General features: G+C 42.8%; 1 protein-coding gene across 1 annotated transcript; it reads right to left on the bottom strand.

Moving 5' to 3' along the window:
- Positions 1 to 285: 285 nt before the first annotated feature.
- Positions 286 to 18,439, bottom strand: IFNAR1 (interferon alpha and beta receptor subunit 1). The gene is made up of 11 exons (XM_058829005.1): positions 18,238 to 18,439; positions 14,388 to 14,508; positions 10,771 to 10,955; positions 9,439 to 9,596; positions 7,947 to 8,094; positions 5,907 to 6,021; positions 4,554 to 4,750; positions 4,130 to 4,278; positions 3,177 to 3,330; positions 1,629 to 1,783; positions 286 to 574 (listed from the first exon to the last, which is right to left on the bottom strand). Exons 1-11 carry the CDS (start codon positions 18,413 to 18,415, stop codon positions 347 to 349), a joined length of 1,788 nt encoding a protein of 595 aa, XP_058684988.1. The 5' UTR covers positions 18,416 to 18,439; the 3' UTR covers positions 286 to 346.
- Positions 18,440 to 19,477: the final 1,038 nt, after the last annotated feature.

Here is a 19,477-nt window from a genome sequence, read left to right as displayed (position 1 = left end):
TTCCCCTCACGATCCCAAAGATCACAGAGTTCCCCTCAGGATCCCAAAGCTCAGAATTCCCCTCAGGATTCTGAAGATCACAGAATCCCCCTCAGGATCCCAAAGATCACAGAATCCCCCTCAGGATCCCAAAGATCACAGCGTTCTCCCCAGGATCCCAAAGATCACAGTGTTCCCCTCATGATCCCAAAGCTCAGAATCCCCCTCAGGATCCCAAAGATCACAGAATCCCCCTCAGGATCCCAAAGGTCACGGAGTTCCCCTCAGGCTGGGACTTCCATCACAAAGAGGTCTGAAGTGTCTGTGAAGTTGGCAATCCCATAAAGTGAATTTTGCTTTCCCAAAGTTAAATGATTTCATTTTCCAGTGTTTCTTTGGATCCTTTGCTCCCCGAAGAGTTGTTGTCGTTGGAATAATTCCCTGAGTCTCGGCTGCTCTGTTTGGAATGTTTGTAGTCTGTAAAATCAATCTGATTTCCCTCTTCTGTGATCATGGATTCGATCACACAGCAATTTTCCACAGGTTCCTCTGCAGCTGACAGGTAAGGGCTGCTGAAGGGATGTGCTCCAAATCCCTGCAGGAGGGGGAGAGATGAACATTCAGCAATAATAATTATACACTGACTTAAATAATTAAATACTGATTCTGCTTAACACCACACAAATGTGATTGATCACATTTTTCACTGTGAAGGTGCTGAGGGCCTGGCACAGGAATTGCCAGAGCAGCTGGGGCTGCCCCTGGATCCCTGGCAGTGCCCAAGGCCAGGCTGGACATTGGGAGCAGCTGGGACAGTGAGAGGTGTCCCTGCCATGGCTGGGGCTGGCTCTGGGTGGGCTCTGAGGTCCCTCCCAACCCAAACCACTCCAGGTTCCATGTTCATGCTGAGCAGCATCGTGTGGTTTTCTACCCCTGACACACCTCTTGTTTCCCCCTAAGGTCACCAACTCACAATTCAGTTCAGTTCACACAGAATCCCAGGATCCCGAGGCTGGAAAAGCCCTCCCAGCCCATGGAGTCCCAGCTGTGCCCGATGCCCACCTTGTCCCCAGGGCAGAGCCCTGAGTGCCACGTCCAGCCCTTCCTTGGGCACCTCCAGGGATGGGCACTGCAAAGCTCCCTGGGCAGCCCCTGCCAAGGCCTGAGCTCCCTTTCCATGGGCAAATTCCTGCTGCTGTCCACCCTGAGCCTCCCCTGGCCCAGCCTGAGGCCTGAGCTCTCCTCCTGTCCCTGTTCCCTGGGGCAGATCCCAGCTCCCACCTCCATTCACAGAATCCAACACTAAAAACATTTTGTCTCAGCCCTTTTCCTGCTCTCAGTTGTCAATCACCAAAAAATTGCAACATTTCATCTATTAGAGCCTGAGGAGGCCACACAAGAATTAAAAGAAAATCTGGGTATAGATATTTCAGGACATGAACGTTGCCCTTTTCATTCCAAAACAGGATCCCTGCCAAGCACCAGCTGTGCCAAGCTGGAGATGGGACAAAGGTCTGGAGACCACTGATAAAAACTCTAAAAGGAAACCTGGCTGACCCATAAAAGATAAACATCTTTTTTTTCCCATGATATTTAAAGTTCATTTTCCTACAAAGAAGCTGTTTAATGGCTGAGAAGTCAGAGCTCACCTCGATGTTCAGGGGGGGCTGGCAGGAGGGGAAGAACACGTATTTGATTTTGTTGTAGGCTTTGAAGAGCATAAAAACAAGAGGAGTGGCCACCAGCAGGACAACCAGCAGGGCACCCATGAAAATCCCAAAAATGATCAGAGGTAAACGTGAACCTAAATTTGAGAATAAAAACCATTCAGTCAAGGTAGTCAGAACCAGCAGAAATTAAAAAACAGCTCCAACTGTGCTGCAGAATTTATCAAATAATTTAAATAATTCAACATTTCCACATCACCCAGCCACGGGCACCAGGGAAAACCGATGCTGTGCCAGCATGTGAGATAATTTTGCTCAAAGAAGCCACAAAATATTCTCCAACACAAGAACACAGAATCACCAAAGATTCTCTGGGATTCTGGGAAGAGACCTCCAGGATGACCCAGTCCCACCATCACCTGCTGGGGGTGCTCAGCTGGAGAGGAGAAGCTCCAGGGAGAGCTCAGAGCCCCTTGCAGGGCCTGAAGGGGCTCCAGGAGAGCTGGAGAGGGACTGGGGCCAAGGGCTGCAGGAATTGCCAGGAGCCAGGGAATGGCTGCCAGTGGCAGAGGGCAGGGCTGGATCTTGGGATCTTGGGCAGGAATTGTTCCCTGGCAGGGTGGGCAGGGGCTGGGATGGAATTGCCAGAGCAGCTGGGGCTGCCCCTGGATCCCTGGCAGTGCCCAAGGCCAGGCTGGACATTGGGAGCAGCTGGGACAGTGGGAGCTGTCCCTGTCATGGATGGGGTGGGAATGAAATGATCTTCAAAGTCCTTCCCACCCAAACCATTCCATGGTTCCATGACTGTCTCAACAAGCTGAAAGGAGTCTGGTGAAACTAAAATTAACATGCACCAGCAGCCACTTTCCAAATAATCCAAAGGATATAATCTGGTCTTACTTCATGATCAAAGGATGGAAGGTTTTCACTCTGGGGTATAAAAACATTGGAAAGACAGGGCATGGTCTGCCTTGAAGGCACTGCTTGGATTTAAAGAGATCCATTGAAATAGAAGGATAAGGGGAAGAGTAATAGCTAGGTAAATAGATGAAAGTATTTATCTTATTCAGGTAAAAAGTGGCATTTTGTTCTTTTTAGGCTTGATAAGACACAGCAGTGAGGACCATGACAGAAATGAATCCTGAATGTGAGCCAGGCATGGCTGTTATCACATGTTCTTAGCTTTAAGGCAGTTTGAAGAGTCAGAAATTTTGATAGTGCTAATAAAATTTTATGTGGCCAATTATCTTCACCATGATTTGTTTTCTGTTCTGAGTGAGTTCTAAGTGAGTGTTTTCTGTTCTGAGTGAGTGTTTTCTGTTCTGAGTGAGTGTTTTCTGTTCTGAGTGAGTCCCTTTTCACCAAGATGAGCTTTCAGCCCTAACAAATCTGATTTCTCTCCTCACTCTTCAGCACAGGTGATTGATTCCCCGAAGGACTAAGGCAGTTTCAAGGATAAAACATGGAATTTAGGCATTCCTTGCTCCCTCCCAAGCTGTAGGACTGGGTGGAGTGAAGCTCTCTGCCCACCTGCAGGGGTGTGGATGCATTCCTGCTGGCTGTAGGCACTGCTCTTGTTGTAGGGCTTAGAGAAAGCCTGGACTTTGACACAGTACAGGGTGGAGGGGGACACATCAGGGACTGTGGCTATGGTTTGCCTCACCTCCTTCTGCTTCACCTCCCCCTGGCAAAAGAAAAACAAAAAAAAGGGAGAAAAGGAGGGATTAGATGGACATGGATGGGTGAGAACTGCAGCCTCTGCTGGAGAAGGGATTCTGTGAAGTGTCAGACCTTGCTGCAAGCCCAGGAGCAGCAGGGCTGCAGAGACTTTCCAGCTCACCCAGTCCCACCAGCAGCACCCCAAGATGCCTCTGGAACACTTCCACCACCTCCCTGGGCAGCAGGTTCAATAAAATAAACAAACCACCCCTTAGCTCCCAAGCAAAACTCAGCAAACACTTCCTGGACAAGAGCCAGGCGCTTTCCCCATTCTGAAATGTCACAATTCCAAGTTTCATGGAAATTCCTTCCTGCTGCAGCTTGCTTCCTTCTCTTCTGCCCCCCACCAATATTTCACCAATATTACTGTGAAATATTTAACCCCAAGGAGTATTTAAAGAACATGGAAAGATCCATTAAAATGTAGGCTAAAAAAATGCAGGACTTCAGTGCTGGATGGAGTTTTTCCATCACATTGCACCCAGCCACATCCATGGGAATTGAGATTTTAACCCATCATTGGGAGAAAAAAATCACAGTGACCAGATTTCTAAGAGAGTTACATGAAAATATCAACTGCTGGTGATAAAAGTCACAGTGATGGGGTTTATGACACACTCTTTCATTAAAAAACCCAATAAATTGACTTTTTAAAGACTGATACACCACGAATGTGCCTCTTTTGGAAAGGAGCTCCTCCGGGAGGACTGAAACTCAGGATTTAAGTCAGAATCGATTTTATATTGTATTTAATTAGTTCACACCTCTGAGGATTTTTTCCAGTACAGGATCCTGTAGGACAAGTCATAATGGTCCCTCATGGCATCATGCTCAGCTCCTCCTGGAGGAGAAATAAGGATGTGGAGTGAGGCGTCACTGAGGTCCAGCCTTAAACCAGGAGGGCCAATTCCATCTGAAAACAATGAAATAAAGAATTAAAATCCAACTGAAAAAGAAATACAACCAGAAACATTGCTTCAAATACAGTGAAATCCATGATAATTTTTAATAAATACACAGTTAAAAGTATAATTCCATCATTTTATTCAGAATATCAAGTCCTGAGAAATATTTCAATTATTCTCACTATATTTTTGTGGACTCCCCTCTCCATTCTCCTGTCAGCTCATAAAGACATTTGGCACGAGTTTGCTGAGCAATGAACATTTCAGGAAACAATTTCCTTACTTATTTTCAGAGGATCCACTTTGACTTCCCTGGACAAACAGGATTTGTTGTCCCTCCTGGCCTGCACTCGCAGATAATAAAATCCCAGGTTGGTGAAGATGGAGGAGAAGTTGCACCAGGTTCTGGTGATGTTCTCACACCTGGGGACACTGAGCCACTTGTCTGAGTAATCTTCATTGAGGCTCTTCAGGAACCCACTGCAAGAGAGAACCCAGGAGTTTTGATGTGAGCTCCCTCAGCTCCTGGAGAAAATCACATTTGTTCGTGCTGCACTTGGCTCAGTTTGGGGCAAAAAGGCCTCGATTGATTTAAAAATAAAAATTAAATAAATCAAGATTTTAATATGAGACATTTCTGAGTGGAACAATGAAGACAGAAGGGCCAGGAAATACAAATCAGGGCTTTAAGCAAACCTCAGCAGAGAAAATGGAATGTGGGGTGCTCAGGCTCTGAAAATCCAAATGAAAAGTTCTCACGTAGCTCCGTTGTCCATTGCTTTCCTGTCATGCCAAAAGAATTCCCAAGGAATGCCAGGGGGATTCCTCCTCTTCAGTTGGCCACAATATTTATTCAACAGCTGGAGATTGAGATACAGCTTTACAGAACTGCTTCTAAATGGGATTTTTTTGGATGTGATTCGATGGGGTTTTATGGGATATGATGGAGGGTTTATGGCATTCCTTGTTTTTTGATGCCATACGGTTTTTATCTGATTTTCTTTACATGATACAGTGGTTTTGTCTGTGATCTGATGGGGTTTGATGTGATATTTCATGAGACATGAGGGGGTTTTTATATGACTTGATGGACTTTTTATGTGATACAACATTTTTTTAATGTGATACAACCTTTCTTTAATGCGATGCAACATTTTTTTAATGTGATGCAACATTTTTTTAACATGATGCAACAGCCTTTTTTTTAATGTGATACAACCTTTTTTTAATGAGATACAACCTTTTTTTAAGTGACACAATGTGTTTTTGATATGCTGCCTTGGGTTTTCTGCCCTATTTGGGTCTGCCCAGAGGAAATCCAAGCTGCCCACAACTGAAGCCTCCCAACACCTGGATTTTTGCTCACCTCTATTCATTTAATTTCTTCCCATTCAAAATGCCACTAAGCAATTCAAGCTTCCCAGTTTGAAAAATGTCCCCCAGCATTCAGGAGTCCCTTCCATCAGGAGTTTAACACCCCCAAAAATTCCAGGCTCGGGTATTCCATGGAATTCTTTTTCCCAGCAATGAGCCAATAGACGAAGCCACCAAATATTTCATTTGAACTTGTAGGAAATGCTGGCAGAACACAAGAAATGGGATTTCAAATGGCAGGGATGGGAAAGGTTGGACTCACTGGAGGTACTGCACGTTGTAGTTCACCTCCTGGTTCTCCTGGGTACTCCAAAGCAGGTGGAAATTCATGTTCAAAGCCAGGATGCTCAGGTTGGTTGCACACAGGGGGTCATTCACTGCTCAGGGGGAAAAGGAAACCCAAAGTTACCAAAAAACTTCATTTTGTGGACAGGGAATTTCATGTGAATAATGAAAACATAAAGATTATTCATTAGAAAAGATATTTTCATATATATATATATACACATATACATATATATATTATACCTTATTTGTATATATTTATTTTATATTTAGAATTACTATTTCTAGTATTATATTATATTATATTATATTACATTATATTACATTATATTACATTACATTACATTATATTACATTATATTACATTATATTACATTATATTACATTATATTACATTATATTATATTATATTACATTATATTCTATTACATTACATTATATTACATTACATTAATAAATATATAATATATATAATATATATAAATATATAAATATTAATTAATATATAAATATATAAAGATATATATAAATGCATATTTATATATGCATATATATGCATTTATATATCATATAAATATATTTATATTTATTTATTCTTTTCTATTTATTCTTATTTTTATCTGTTTATTATAAATATTTATTTATATATAAATAATAATAGATATAAAATAATAATAAATTTATAGATATATAAACATATAGATATAAAATATATATTTGGTATATATTTATAGATATATATAGATATGTATATGTATATATATTTCTATATACATATATTATTTTAGATTTATTATTATTTTTATATATTTATTACAAATATATATATTTATATATATATAGATAGCAAGTCACAGGCTGGGATATGTAAAACACCCTATCAAGCCTTTAATTTAAAAATCAGCTGAAAATCAGTTCAGAAAAATATTTAAGTGCACAAATATTGAGAGGAGCAGAAATAAACTGGATTGGGAATACCATGAGGAGAAAAATTTATAAAATACACATCTATATTATTGTACATTTTGATATTTTTGGTTTTAATGTTTTATTAAAATATGAATGTGACAATTATTTTAATATCATATAAAAATAATTAAAACTTGCTTGTATCAGTTATTGTAATGTTTTATTAAGATACACATATATTAATTATTTTAATATTTTAAAAATGCACAGGTATTCTTTTAATATTTTTAAAGCCACAGATGTGTATTAATTAATGTATTTTGTGTATAAAGTAATTTTCATTCACCATCAATTATTTACATTTTGATGTACCATCAACTAATTATGATGTACTACTCCAGTCTAATATTTGACTTTCCACAATTAGTTATTTATCTATTTATTAACTATTTATCTATTACTTGTCTATTTGTTTTCTATTATTTATCTATTTATAAGCTATTTCGCTATTATTTATCTATTTATGAGATATTTATGAGATATTTATCAATTATTTATTTATTTATTATCTATTTTCTATTATTTATTTATCATCTATTTATCTATTATTTTTTTATTTATTTAGCTACTTATGATCTATTTAATTTATCTATTTTTAAAATTTATCTGTTTCTCACTTGGGATTCCCCATCAAGGATATGATCTAACAATCAATTCACCGAGGATTATATAAAACCAGCATTTTTTTTAAACTCAGCTCAACTTTCTGTTCATTCATTGATTGCCAAATATCCCAGAGGCTTTTGGTTTTTTTTTTTCCTCCTGATTCAGTCACTGATTCCAAAAAAAGAGTTTCCCAAAGCACACAAAGAAGTTTTTGTTCCAAATTAATGTCAAAATTCGACTCATGGCAAAAACCTTTTTGTACTATTAAAACTCTACCCTTGACATATTTTATGTTGATTGAGAAGGGTAAATGTACATAATATATATATTTTTTATACCGAAGTGAGGAGGAACTTGGCCCTTCTGCCTATTTCTGTTGCTTCAGAACAACTGAGTGTGTGCCAGTTTAATTTCAGCCACCCTTTGCAGATTCCCTGGGTACCTTTCTGTGTGTTTTTCACACAGCTGATGGGGCTGAACAAGCCTTGCTTCGCCTCACTGGGGAGATTTGCTTGAACCTTGAAGCAGTAGATGCTGTCTGGGGCAAGATCATTGATGGTGTCAACAGGGAAAATGGTTTTGCTCTGCAGCTGGAAGAAACAAACACAAAGAGCCTGTGAGGGCAACTGTGCCTCCCCAGGAACATTTGTAAATGGTCATTTTGCAGGGTTTCAGCCCATTTGTATTATATATATAAAATACATATTGTATTATATTATATTACTTCTAAATAATAACATACTTATATTATTATAAATAATAATATAGTTACTTATATTATTATAAATAATAATAAAATTATTTATGTTGTTAATGATATTATTATATATTCTGTATCCATTTTTACGTAAAAAGGTAAAAATAGAGAAAGCAGGACAGTGTTTGAGCAGGAGAAATCCTAAAGGGAAGTTCCCAGTTCAGCCAGTGACTGACAGGCAGGAACATTTGGGGCTCCTTTGCCATGGAAGAGGGGAGGGATTTGGCATGCCCAGGAATTCACCCCACAGATATTCCAGAAAGAACCAGGACATTCCCATCCCTCCATCACCCAAACACTGCTCTCTCCTCTGCTTTTGGTGGTGACTTCATGCAAATCTTGTACTTAGGGGCCTTTTGCTCCTTTGATGTGGAATCCCAAAATCCCAGAGGTGGGAAAAGCCCTTCAGGACCACCCAGTCCCACCCAGCAGCAGCATCAGCCCAAACCCTGTTCCCAAGGGCCACATCCAAACTCCTCTGGGACAATTCCAGCGACTCCAAACCTCCCTGGGCAGCTCATCCCAAGGCCTGACCACTCTTCCAGGGAAATTTTCTTTCCAAATCTCCAACCTGAGCGTCCCCTGGTACAATTTGAGGCTGTTTAGTCCCATTTTTTCCCTGTCCCCTCCTGCCAGGGACTTGTGCAGAGCCACAAGGGCCCCCTGAGCCTCCTTTGCTCCAGGCTGAGCCCCTTTCCCAGCTCCCTCAGGAATTCTCCAGCCCCTTCCCAGCTCCCTCAGGAATTCTCCAGCCCCTTCCCAGCTCCGTTCCCTGCCCTGGACAAGCTCCAGCCCCTCCAGGTCCTTTCTGAAGTGATGGTTTTGATCTGATCTCCCAAAAGAGCACAGACTGCCCTTCAATCCCTGCCCTACTTTAGATGACACTCACTTCCCTAAAAAAGATAAAAAAAGGAAGAGTTTCTGCCCTGCTCCTCACAGGAGAGCTCTGGGTGCTCACACGATGCCTTGGAAACCAGTTCACAATGCAACACCCCAAAAAAACCTCTGGATCAGGGCAATCCCAATAAAACAATCCTACAGTAAGAACAAAATCATCCCACCAAGAAATAACCACGTTTCAAACCACACAGGAGCAGTCACACAGTGACAGAACCAAACAATTCCATTTCAGAGCAGTTCTGGTGAGGTTAAACAACAAAAAAAGAAGTGCTCATACCTGAGCATGTGATGAGTTTTCCCAGAAGACCAGGTTATATTTAAAACTCAGATCATTGATCCACATCTTTTTCCTCTGATTTTCTTCTGGAGGAGAAACCTTAACTTTTACAACTCCATTTGTGGACTGCAATTCTAGTCCTGGTGGGCCAATCTGAGCTGCAAATACAGAAAATAAAAAGAAGTTAAACATGTCTGCTTTGAGAAAACACCCCCCAAAAGCAGTTTACAATAACACACCTAAAATACCTGCCTCTGGTAACTTATTTTTAATTCCTTTTGAATGATCACTTACAGAATGTTTTCATGACCCAGGCATGAAATTTCTTTTCTAAAAGAAATTTAACCTAACAACCCACTACCATCACCTGGTTCTAAAAGCAGTTAAAATGACAAATGTTCTCCAAATAAACCAGTATAAATTATTCTAAAACCTGCAAGGTAAGAGACTTAGCTCAGTCCAATAAATCCAACATCAAAGGAGGGCTTAAGCACCACACTGGAATTGCTGAAAAGCCACAAACTTCCCCAAAAAAGGGTTCTTGGAGCAACCTGGTCTATGGAAGGTGTCCCTGCCCATGGCAGGGGGTGGAATGGGATGGGCTTTAAGGCCTCTTCCAATCCAGACTGGTTTGGGATTCTACAAAAATCTACTGTAAAAAAGGATTTTTCCAAGAAATAATCTGGGAAAATACAGAGTGACAGGAAATTCAATCAGGAAACCAGCACCACTTGGAACACTTTTCCCTTTCCAGAAAAGACAGAATTGCAGCATTTCATGACCTGCAGGTGCCTGGTGTTATGTTCCTGTTGGGAAACCCATCCTGTCGTGCAGTGCAAACCACACGTGGTCTTTCCACAATCCCTAATCCCAGACTGCTTCAGGTTGGGAGGGACCTCAGAGCCCACCCAGGGCCAGCCCAGCCATGGCAGGGACACCTCCCACTGTCCCAGCTGCTCCCAATGTCCAGCCTGGCCTTGGGCACTGCCAGGGATCCAGGGGCAGCCCCAGCTGCTCTGGCAATTCCATCCCAGCCCCTGCCCACCCTGCCAGGGAACAATTCCTGCCCAAGATCCCAAGATCCAGCCCTGCCCTCTGCCACTGGCAGCCATTCCCTGGCTCCTGGCAATTCCTGCAGCCCTTGGCCCCAGTCCCTCTCCAGCTCTCCTGGAGCAGCTCTGTGGCTCCTCTGGGCTCTCTCCAGCAGCTCCAGGTTCTGCTGCTGGGTCCCAGGGCTGGAGGCTCTGCAGGTGGGGTCTCAGGTGAGCAGGGCAGGGAGCAGAACCATGCCCTGAGGTGCAGAAGAAAGCACGGTGTCCCCAGAGCTCGTACCGACGTATTCCGGCACCATCTCCAGGATCTCGGACCACGGCGACGCCCGCGGCCCCTCCTGAGCCCTCACGCGCAGCCAGTGGAGGTCGTAGTACTCGGAGATGGCTGCTGAGAAATCACAGGCGGTGCCCAGCACGGCCTGGCACCCCCGCAGCTCCTGCCAGCCCGTGTCCTCCAGCTCCGGCCTGCGGGACAGAGAGCAGCAACACCGGGATCAACAACAGCCTGGGATAAACAACACAGGGATCAACAACAGCCTGGGATAAACAACACTGGGATCAACAACACCACCAGGATAAACAACACCACCAGGATAACCAACACCACCAGGATAACCAACACAGGGATAAACAACACCAGGATCAACAACACCGGGATCAACAACACCGGGATCAACCACACCAGGATAAACAACACCAGGATCAACCACACCGAGATAAACAACACAGGGATCAACAACACAGGGATCAACAACACCGGGATCAACAACAGCCTGGGATAAACAACACAGGGATAACAACACCACCAGGATAAACAACACCACCAGGATAACCAACACCACCGGGATCAACAACACCGGGATCAACAACAGCCTGGGATAAACAACACAGGTATAAACAACACTGGGATCAACAACACCGGGATCAACAACACCGGGATCAACAACACCGGGATCAACAACACTGGGATAAACAACACCGGGATAACAACAGCCTGGGATCAACAACACCGGGATCAACAACAGCCTGGGATAAACAACAGCCTGGGATAAACAACACTGGGATCAACAACACCGGGATCAACCACACTGGGATCAACAACACTGGGATCAACAACACTGGGATCAACAACACTGGGATCAACAACACCGGGATCGACAACACCGGGATCGACAACAGCCTGGGATAAACAACACAGGGATAACAACACCAGGATCAACAACACCAGGATCAACAACACCACCAGGATAACCAACACCGGGATCAACCACACCGGGATCAACAACAGCCTGGGATAAACAACACTGGGATCAACAACACCAGGATCAACAACACCGGGATCAACAACACCAGGATCAACAACACCTGGATCAACAACACCGGGATCAACAACACCGGGATCAACAACACCGGGATCAACAACAGCCTGGGATCAACAACACAGGGATAAACAACACCGGGATCAACAACACCGGGATCAACAACAGCCTGGGATCAACAACACAGGGATAAACAACACCGGGATCAACCACACCGGGATCAACAACACCGGGATCAACAACACCGGGATCAACCACACCGGGATCAACAACACCGGGATCAACAACACAGGGATAAACAACACCGGGATCAACAACACCGGGATCAACAACACCGGGATCAACAACACAGGGATAAGCAACACAGTAATAACCAACACCACCAGGATGAACAACACCGGGATAACCACCACAGGGATAAACAACACAGGGATAAACAACACAGGGATAACCAACACCACCAGGATAACCAACACTGGGATAGCTAACACCCCGGGATAACCAACACCCCAAGATAACCAACACCCCAAAATAAACAACACCCCAGGATCAACAGCCCCTCCCAGATAAACAGCGCAAGGATAAATCCAACCCACAGTTAAAGCCTGAAATTATTATTCTCCTTAACTTTAATGAATATCACCCCTTTTCGTGCTGTTTTCTCACCGGTGCAGTCAGTGTTATGTCCTTATAAATCATCCTACAACTGCCAGAATAAAGAATGACACCCTCAGGATTATTGTATTTCCTAGCCTGGCAGAGATTTTATAATTCATGGGAAGAAATTTTAAAGTCTTGACAAAAGTGGTTAAAGGAGCATAAAACCAGCAGAACTCCACTAATTATAACATGAGCCAGGAATGCAAATTAAGGGCAAATAAAAACACAGAGGTGAAAAGTGGAGCAATAATTAGGTTTTCAGCTGCTCTTTTTTAATTAACACATATCCACATCTCAGTAAAGAAAGAGATTTACAGAGACATTTAAAATGTCCTGGCCAAAAACCTGAGGCACAGACTTGAAGCAGTAATTGTTTATCCTCAATTGTTTATCCTCTTTCAGAGCAGTCTGACATTTTTTAAAGTAAATCTATCTTCAAAGCAGCTATTCTTATCTATATATTGGAAAAGAAGAGCTATTTTTTTAGAATCCAAAATCCCAGGATGGTTTGGGTTTGGAAGGACCTTAAAGCCCATCTCATTCCCCCCTGCCATGGGCAGGGAATCTTCCACGATCCCAGGTTGCTCAGAATTTCAGTAATTTTATCTCAGAAATGTTTTTCAATATTTACCTGTCATACATAAAATGTGTGTGCAAAAGGACTGGGATGTGGAACTACTGAAGGAAACCAAGCAAATATTTAAGAACAAACCTTGAATTGTTTCATCTGAGGATTAAACTTCTAGCCAAGAAATGTGGGTTAATGAACACTGAGAAATTAGTTAAAAGTTATGCTGAAAATTCCCTCAAATCCTCTGTGTGTGGCCACAACTACAGAAACCAAACAAACCACAGACTAAATAAATCTAAACTCTGTTTCTAAGTGTGCCAATAAATCTTCTGCAAGAACCCTTCTGCTGATTCAGCATTAGCAGCAAGCTCTGTGTTCCTTGTGTGATAAATAATCTGATTTCTCACAGGAATGAGACAACTCACCCCCATCCCAAGGATTCATCTTCCCACCCTGCTTTTCCTGCCTTTCCCTGGAAGCTTCAGGGGCAGGATGAACAGCCCAGCAATGCCTGGAAGGAGCCAGAGCAGACTCAGCCATTCCTGGCCCCCAGGTGTTGGAGTCTGGGATACAGAGTGTGTGCCCTTGTTTTTGATACTCAGTTCTAAGATCCAGAAAAACACTGAATTTCATATAATATGAAATTCATGAGTGTGTTTTCATGGTGATACATGAAAACAACTGTTAAAGTTAGATGGAAAAAGCTAAAAGTGTGAGTGTGTAAATTAGAAAGTTTTCTTAAGTCACTGAGTGAAAAAGTTAGTTTAGAGAACAGGAGACAAAATGGAGGATTCAGGGTGTTGTCTCTTGTCCCTTCTTTCCTCTTCATGTTCTTCTCCTGGAGGTTTTTAGTTAATAGTAATTGATTGGTTAGAAAATGCTGCAGTACAGCACATAGGTGAAGAGTTATTGGGTCATTAAGAAAAATAATATACATGTCTATTGTTAATTGGGTAAAAAATAGGTATAAAGATAAAAGAATTGTGTATTTGGGGACCATTTTGTGCATCAGACACAAAGTGAGTCACAAAGCCTTGCTGTACCATCAGAAAAAAGAAATGTACCAGACTGCAGTGATTTAGACTTGTGCAGTCATTCTGGAGAAACCTGCCAAGTTTTGTGATGACCTTCCAATAAACACAAGAAACAAGATTCTAACGAGCTCGGGAGTTTTCTTTAAATCATAAGAACTGAGATAAGCAGAGCTCCCCATGAGGGAGAATCCCAAAAGAATTCAATCCAAAAGAGATCCAGGAAGAAAAAGAAAAATACAGAAGAAATGCAGCAAAATCAGAGAAACAGAAAAAGGATTTTTTAGAGAAAAGTTACACCAGGGAAGTCACTCACCACTGGAATTCTGCTGAAAACGTCACGTTGGGATCGCTCCCGTTGTAATCCCAGCTCAGCGTGAAATTGGTGTTCACCACATGGACCTGCACATTCTCTGGGCTTGGCAGACTGCTCTGGCCTAGGAGAAACATCCAAGTTGATAAATAAAATAAAATAAAATAAAACATTACAATAAAAAGAAAAAATTAAGCTAAAATTAAAATAAATATTAAAATAAAATAAAATAAAGAATTACAATAAAAAGAAAATAAAATATTAGGATAAAATTAAAGTAAAATAGTACGGTAAAATAAAATTTAAACCAAATAAAAGAACAATAATTAACATAAATATTAAATTAGAATACAAATAAAATAAAACATTACAATAAAAAGAAAATATTAAGTTAAAATTAAAATAAAATACTAAAATAAAGTATTACAATAAAAAGCAAAATATTAGGATAAAATTAAAGTAAAATATTACAGTAAAATAAAATTTAAACTAAATAAAACATAACAATAATTAACATAAATATTAAATTAGAATAGAAATAAAATAAATAAGATAAAAATTAAAGTAGAATAAAAATAAAATTAATAAAAATTCAAATGTAAAGTTAGATATAAAATTAAAATAGAAAATAAAAATTAATAAAAATACATAAGTAAAATACAATAAAAATACAATAAAATATTTTTTAAATTTCAATATAAAAATGAAAATAAAATAGTAAATTTAAATAGAATTAAATAAAAATAAATTAAAATTAAAATAAAATAAAGTAAAATAAAATAAGATAAAGTAAAATAAAGTAAAATAAAGTGAAGTAAAATATAGTAAAATAAAGTGAAGCAAAATAAAGTAAAATAAAATACACCTCTAGGCCTTGACTTTTTATTTTATCTGAAGTAATTTTTTAAAGTAACTTATTAGTTAATTCCCAATTAAATTAATTTCTAAGCCATATCTGAAAGCCCTGATATTGTTGTTTGAGATCAGTCTGACACTTGTCTGTATGAAGACGAACTCATAACCAATAAATCCGATTTTAGCTGGGCAGTCTCTGGGCAATAATGGCTTATCCTGAATGAGGCTCTTCATTGCAAATATTGTTTATTTTTCTACACAAGTTCTCTTTCTACAAAGGGAATGTGTGGAAAAGCAGACTGACAGAATCCTGCAAAATCCTTTTGGAGAATTAAGTGGGATCCACAGGCTGCAGATTTTGGGAAATAACTCCTGAAAGCACAAAAACATGAAAGCCAAATAATTCAATAAAACCTTGTGGCTCCCATTACAGAATTTATTCCTACAAGGCAGGAATTTGTTGCTCTTCTAATAGACTAAAACAAACCCAGAGAATGCCAAAGGCCATTTGCTCAGAAAATGAGAAAACAAAGGAAAAAACAGGGTTTTTTTCCCAGCTATTTATCCAACAGATGGCTACAACTCAGCCAAAAACCTTGTGACACGGGCCCCACGGACTCCAACTGATAAAAACACTTCTACATTTCAATTATTATAGTATTTTTGTTTGCTTTGGCTAGAAATTCGAATATTTAGTGTATCTTTCCCATCTTTTCAAATCCTTAATTTATACAGAGCATGAGGCTTTCCAATACTCCTTGTTAAACCTCAGCTGCTCCTGTAGGAAAATCTTGTCCAGATCCATGTTCTCAGCAGAGATTTTCTCCCCAATTCCAAGCACAGGGTGGTAGGAGACACCTGGGCTGGGAAATTTCCCAGGAAAATCATCTTCAACACAACTCACAACCAAGAGAATGCTGAATGGCAGCAGCAATTCTTTAAGTTTTCCTTTCAAGCCAAATTTCCAGCTTCCTGAAGGAATTTTATTGCTCTTTTTTGTATTCCTTCCAAATGGTTCAACTTGCTTGATGTTAAAAAAAAAAAATCACAATAAACTGGCTGAGATTAATTAGTGGAAATCTCATTTATATGAGACATGACCTAATCTTTTCTTTCTAATTAGCACTGCTGTGCCCTGATATTTTTGGGGTTTTCTAAAAACACTCAGCAAAACAATGCCTTGTAATTTATGTGTAGATTTTTTTGCAGGTCTGATATTTTAACCCTCCTCTCTTTGCCCTGAACATTTTCCTGTTCAATACCACTGCACTTGTTTCCTGGAATATTGATCCAGTTTCTCTGGCTGCTTCTGGATCCTCCACCCTACAGACAGGAATATGTGATTTAGCCATCCACCCTTTCACGTATTTCCCTATTTCCAATGAGTTTTGTGCTTGCTTCCCTAAATTAATTCCATAATTAATAACTCAGAGATGTTTAATCAGCAGAGAAATTACGTGATTTAGGTAGTAATTTGATATGCAAGGAAAAACCTAAGAATCAAGACTTATTCTTGGATTATTTTATTAATGATGAAAAGCCAGGCATTTAAAACTAACTCCTGTTTGTTCACACGATCATGACGGCACTTGGTTCTGAGAAACCATTATAAGGGATTAGACTTCTGTGGAAAGAAGAAATTAAAAACCAGAGATGCTTTTAGCACATCTGCCTATCTCCTTCCCCTGTCAAATCCCAAGAAACTGAAACAATCCAAACTGTTCTAATACAGAAAAAGCACTGCTTTGTTGATCGGATGTTCAGCAATAATGTCAGTAAACGATGGCTGAAAATAATAACGACTACATAACAAAATCGATTCAACAACGGGAGAAAGCAAGAAATGGCAACAGAACAAACCCCACGGTCAGGGGAAATCCCAGGAGGAGCACATGATGCTCGATGCTTACGACAGCCCTGGCTGCAGGAACCAGCGGAAAATCTCAGTCAACATTTCAGCAGAAGGAAGGGGAGGCCCCTCACATGTGACACCGGGAAAGGCTCTGGAGAACCCGGGAGAACTCAGAGATTTACCCTGGAGCAGCAGCACAGGGACCAGCTGGGCTTGGCACAGGGGAAGGGGAGAGGTCACTGAAGCAGAGCTGTTACTGAGAATTCCAGAGTCAGAATCACCCACTGGTTTGGATCTGGGAGCTCATCCAGTCCCAGCCCCAATGTCCAGCCTGGCCTTGGGCACTGCCAGGGATCCAGGGCCTGCCCACCCTCACAGGGATCAATTCCTTCCCAATGTCCCATCCAGCCCTGCCCCCAGGCAGTCTAAAATCACTATCCCTGGTCCTGCCACTCTCTGCCTGTACAAATAGTCTCTCTGCCCTCCTTTGTAATGCTTCACAATACTTCCTCTTCGAGCACCAGGTTTTGGGCAATAGCTGTTTTTTTGCTGTGTAAGAACAAAAGACAAGGCACAAGCTCCCGCCCTGCCAGCCAAAACCCTCATCCTGCCATTCTTTTATTTCCTCATTCATCCTTTAGGCTCTGCCAGACTGTGCTTTCCAAGCCAAACAACGGGAATTCAAAGCTGCAATTCACCGGGAACAGGAGAGGGACTGTCCACAGGAGCCTGGGACAGGACCAGGGAATGGCTGCCAGTGGCAGAGGGCAGGGCTGGATCTTGGGATCTTGGGCAGGAATTGTTCCCTGGCAGGGTGGGCAGGGGCTGGGATGGAATTGCCAGAGCAGCTGGGGCTGCCCCTGGATCCCTGGCAGTGCCCAAGGCCAGGCTGGACATTGGGAGCAGCTGGGACAGTGGGAGGTGTCCCTGCCATGGCAGGGCTGGGAATGGGTGGGCTCTGAGGTCCCTTCCCAACCCAAACCCTGCTGTGATTCCGTGGAAACCCTGGGAACAGGACAGATCCTCACCGACACCGCTATTCCTCCCCGCATCCCCGCGGCACCGCAGCATCCCTGCCCCGCTCCCCCTCGGCTCCGGGAGGGGGCCCCGCTCCGGCCCCGCTCCCTGAGGGCTCCCGGGACCCACCTGCGCAGGGCAGCGGGGCCAGGAGCAGGAGCAGCAGCAGCACGGCCGCCAGCACCCACAGCCCGCTCGGCACCCACAGCCACAGCCACAGCCGCCGCTCCGCCATCCTTCTGCTCTGCTGCTCGTCCGCCCGTCCATTCCCGGGCTCCGCCGCCCGTCCAGCCCCAGCCGCCGCCATCCAGGGCAGCGTTGCCGGAAGCTCCGGCGGCGGCGGCGCCTGCGCTGGAGCGGCCTGGGAGCTGTGAGGGGCGGGCAGGGCAGAGCCGGGGCTGTGCCGGGGCTGTGTGTGAGGGCAGAGCCGGGGCAGTGTGTGAGGGCAGAGCTGGGGCTGTACCGGGGCTGTGTGAGGGCAGAGCCGGGGCTGTGTGAGGAAAGAGCCGGGGCTGTACCGGGGCTGTGTGAGGGCAGTACCGGGGCAGTGTGGGGGCAGAGCCGGGGCTGTGTGAGGGCAGTACCGGGGCAGTGCCGGGGCTGTGTGAGGGCAGTACCGGGGCAGAGCCGGGGCTGTGTGAGGGTAGAGCCGGGGCAGTGCCGGGGCTGTGTGAGGGCAGTACCGGGGCTGTGCGAGGGCAGTACTGGGGTGTAAGAAACGGTCCGAAGATTCTCCTATCTGTCGCTCGACCGCCACAAGGAAAAGACCCTGAACATCACAAGGGACTCGGTACAGGGGCTCTGACCTGGTTGAGGTGGATGTTTGCCAAGTGATCGTTTGCAGTTGTGCTCGCTGTACTACTACGGTACACTGCCCTCAATTCTGCTGGTGAGCAGAGACTTGTACCCCACACCTGCCCCCCTGAGCAATGAGCCTCTTCACCATGGTCATCAGTCTCCTCTGGTTTTGGCTTTGTGCCCCTCACTTTGTAAAAGACTATAAAATACACCCCAAAACTTACTTCCCTTTGAGATCTCCCCAACAGACAGAAGACTCTGTGCCATTGGATGGCTGAGTGGACTTTGATGTTGGTAGCTATAATCCCCTTACTCTCTTTTCCTCATGCTTTGCTTTCTCCTCTTTTCCCTCTATCACATATTATGCTGATGAGCACTCAATAAAGTGTGTTTTGCTGTTTAAGTCCTTGGTTTGATGATAATATTTTGTACTCTAAGATCGAATAAAAGAACCACATCATGAATCCCACCTTGAGGATCGTGACATGGGGCTGTGCTGGGGCACAAACCCAGGGTCACAGAGCTGCTCCTGGAGCCGGGCTGGGAGAGCTGGGGGTGCTCAGCTGGAGAG

Source organism: Poecile atricapillus, chromosome 1 (genome assembly GCF_030490865.1).
Source record: "Poecile atricapillus isolate bPoeAtr1 chromosome 1, bPoeAtr1.hap1, whole genome shotgun sequence".
Taxonomy (NCBI): domain Eukaryota; kingdom Metazoa; phylum Chordata; class Aves; order Passeriformes; family Paridae; genus Poecile; species Poecile atricapillus.
This window is presented reverse-complemented; position numbering and strand designations above follow the sequence as displayed.

Coding starts and splice junctions, on each gene's coding strand:
- IFNAR1 (XM_058829005.1), bottom strand. CDS start 18,415: ATGGCGGCGGCTGGGGCTGGACGGGCGGCGGAGCCCGGGAATGGACGG. Junction 14,509..18,237: donor GGCCCCGCTGCCCTGCGCAG/GTGGGTCCCGGG, acceptor TGTTTCTCCTAG/GCCAGAGCAGTCTGCCAAGC. Junction 3,331..4,129: donor ACTGGAAAAAATCCTCAGAG/GTGTGAACTAAT, acceptor TTCTTTTGCCAG/GGGGAGGTGAAGCAGAAGGA.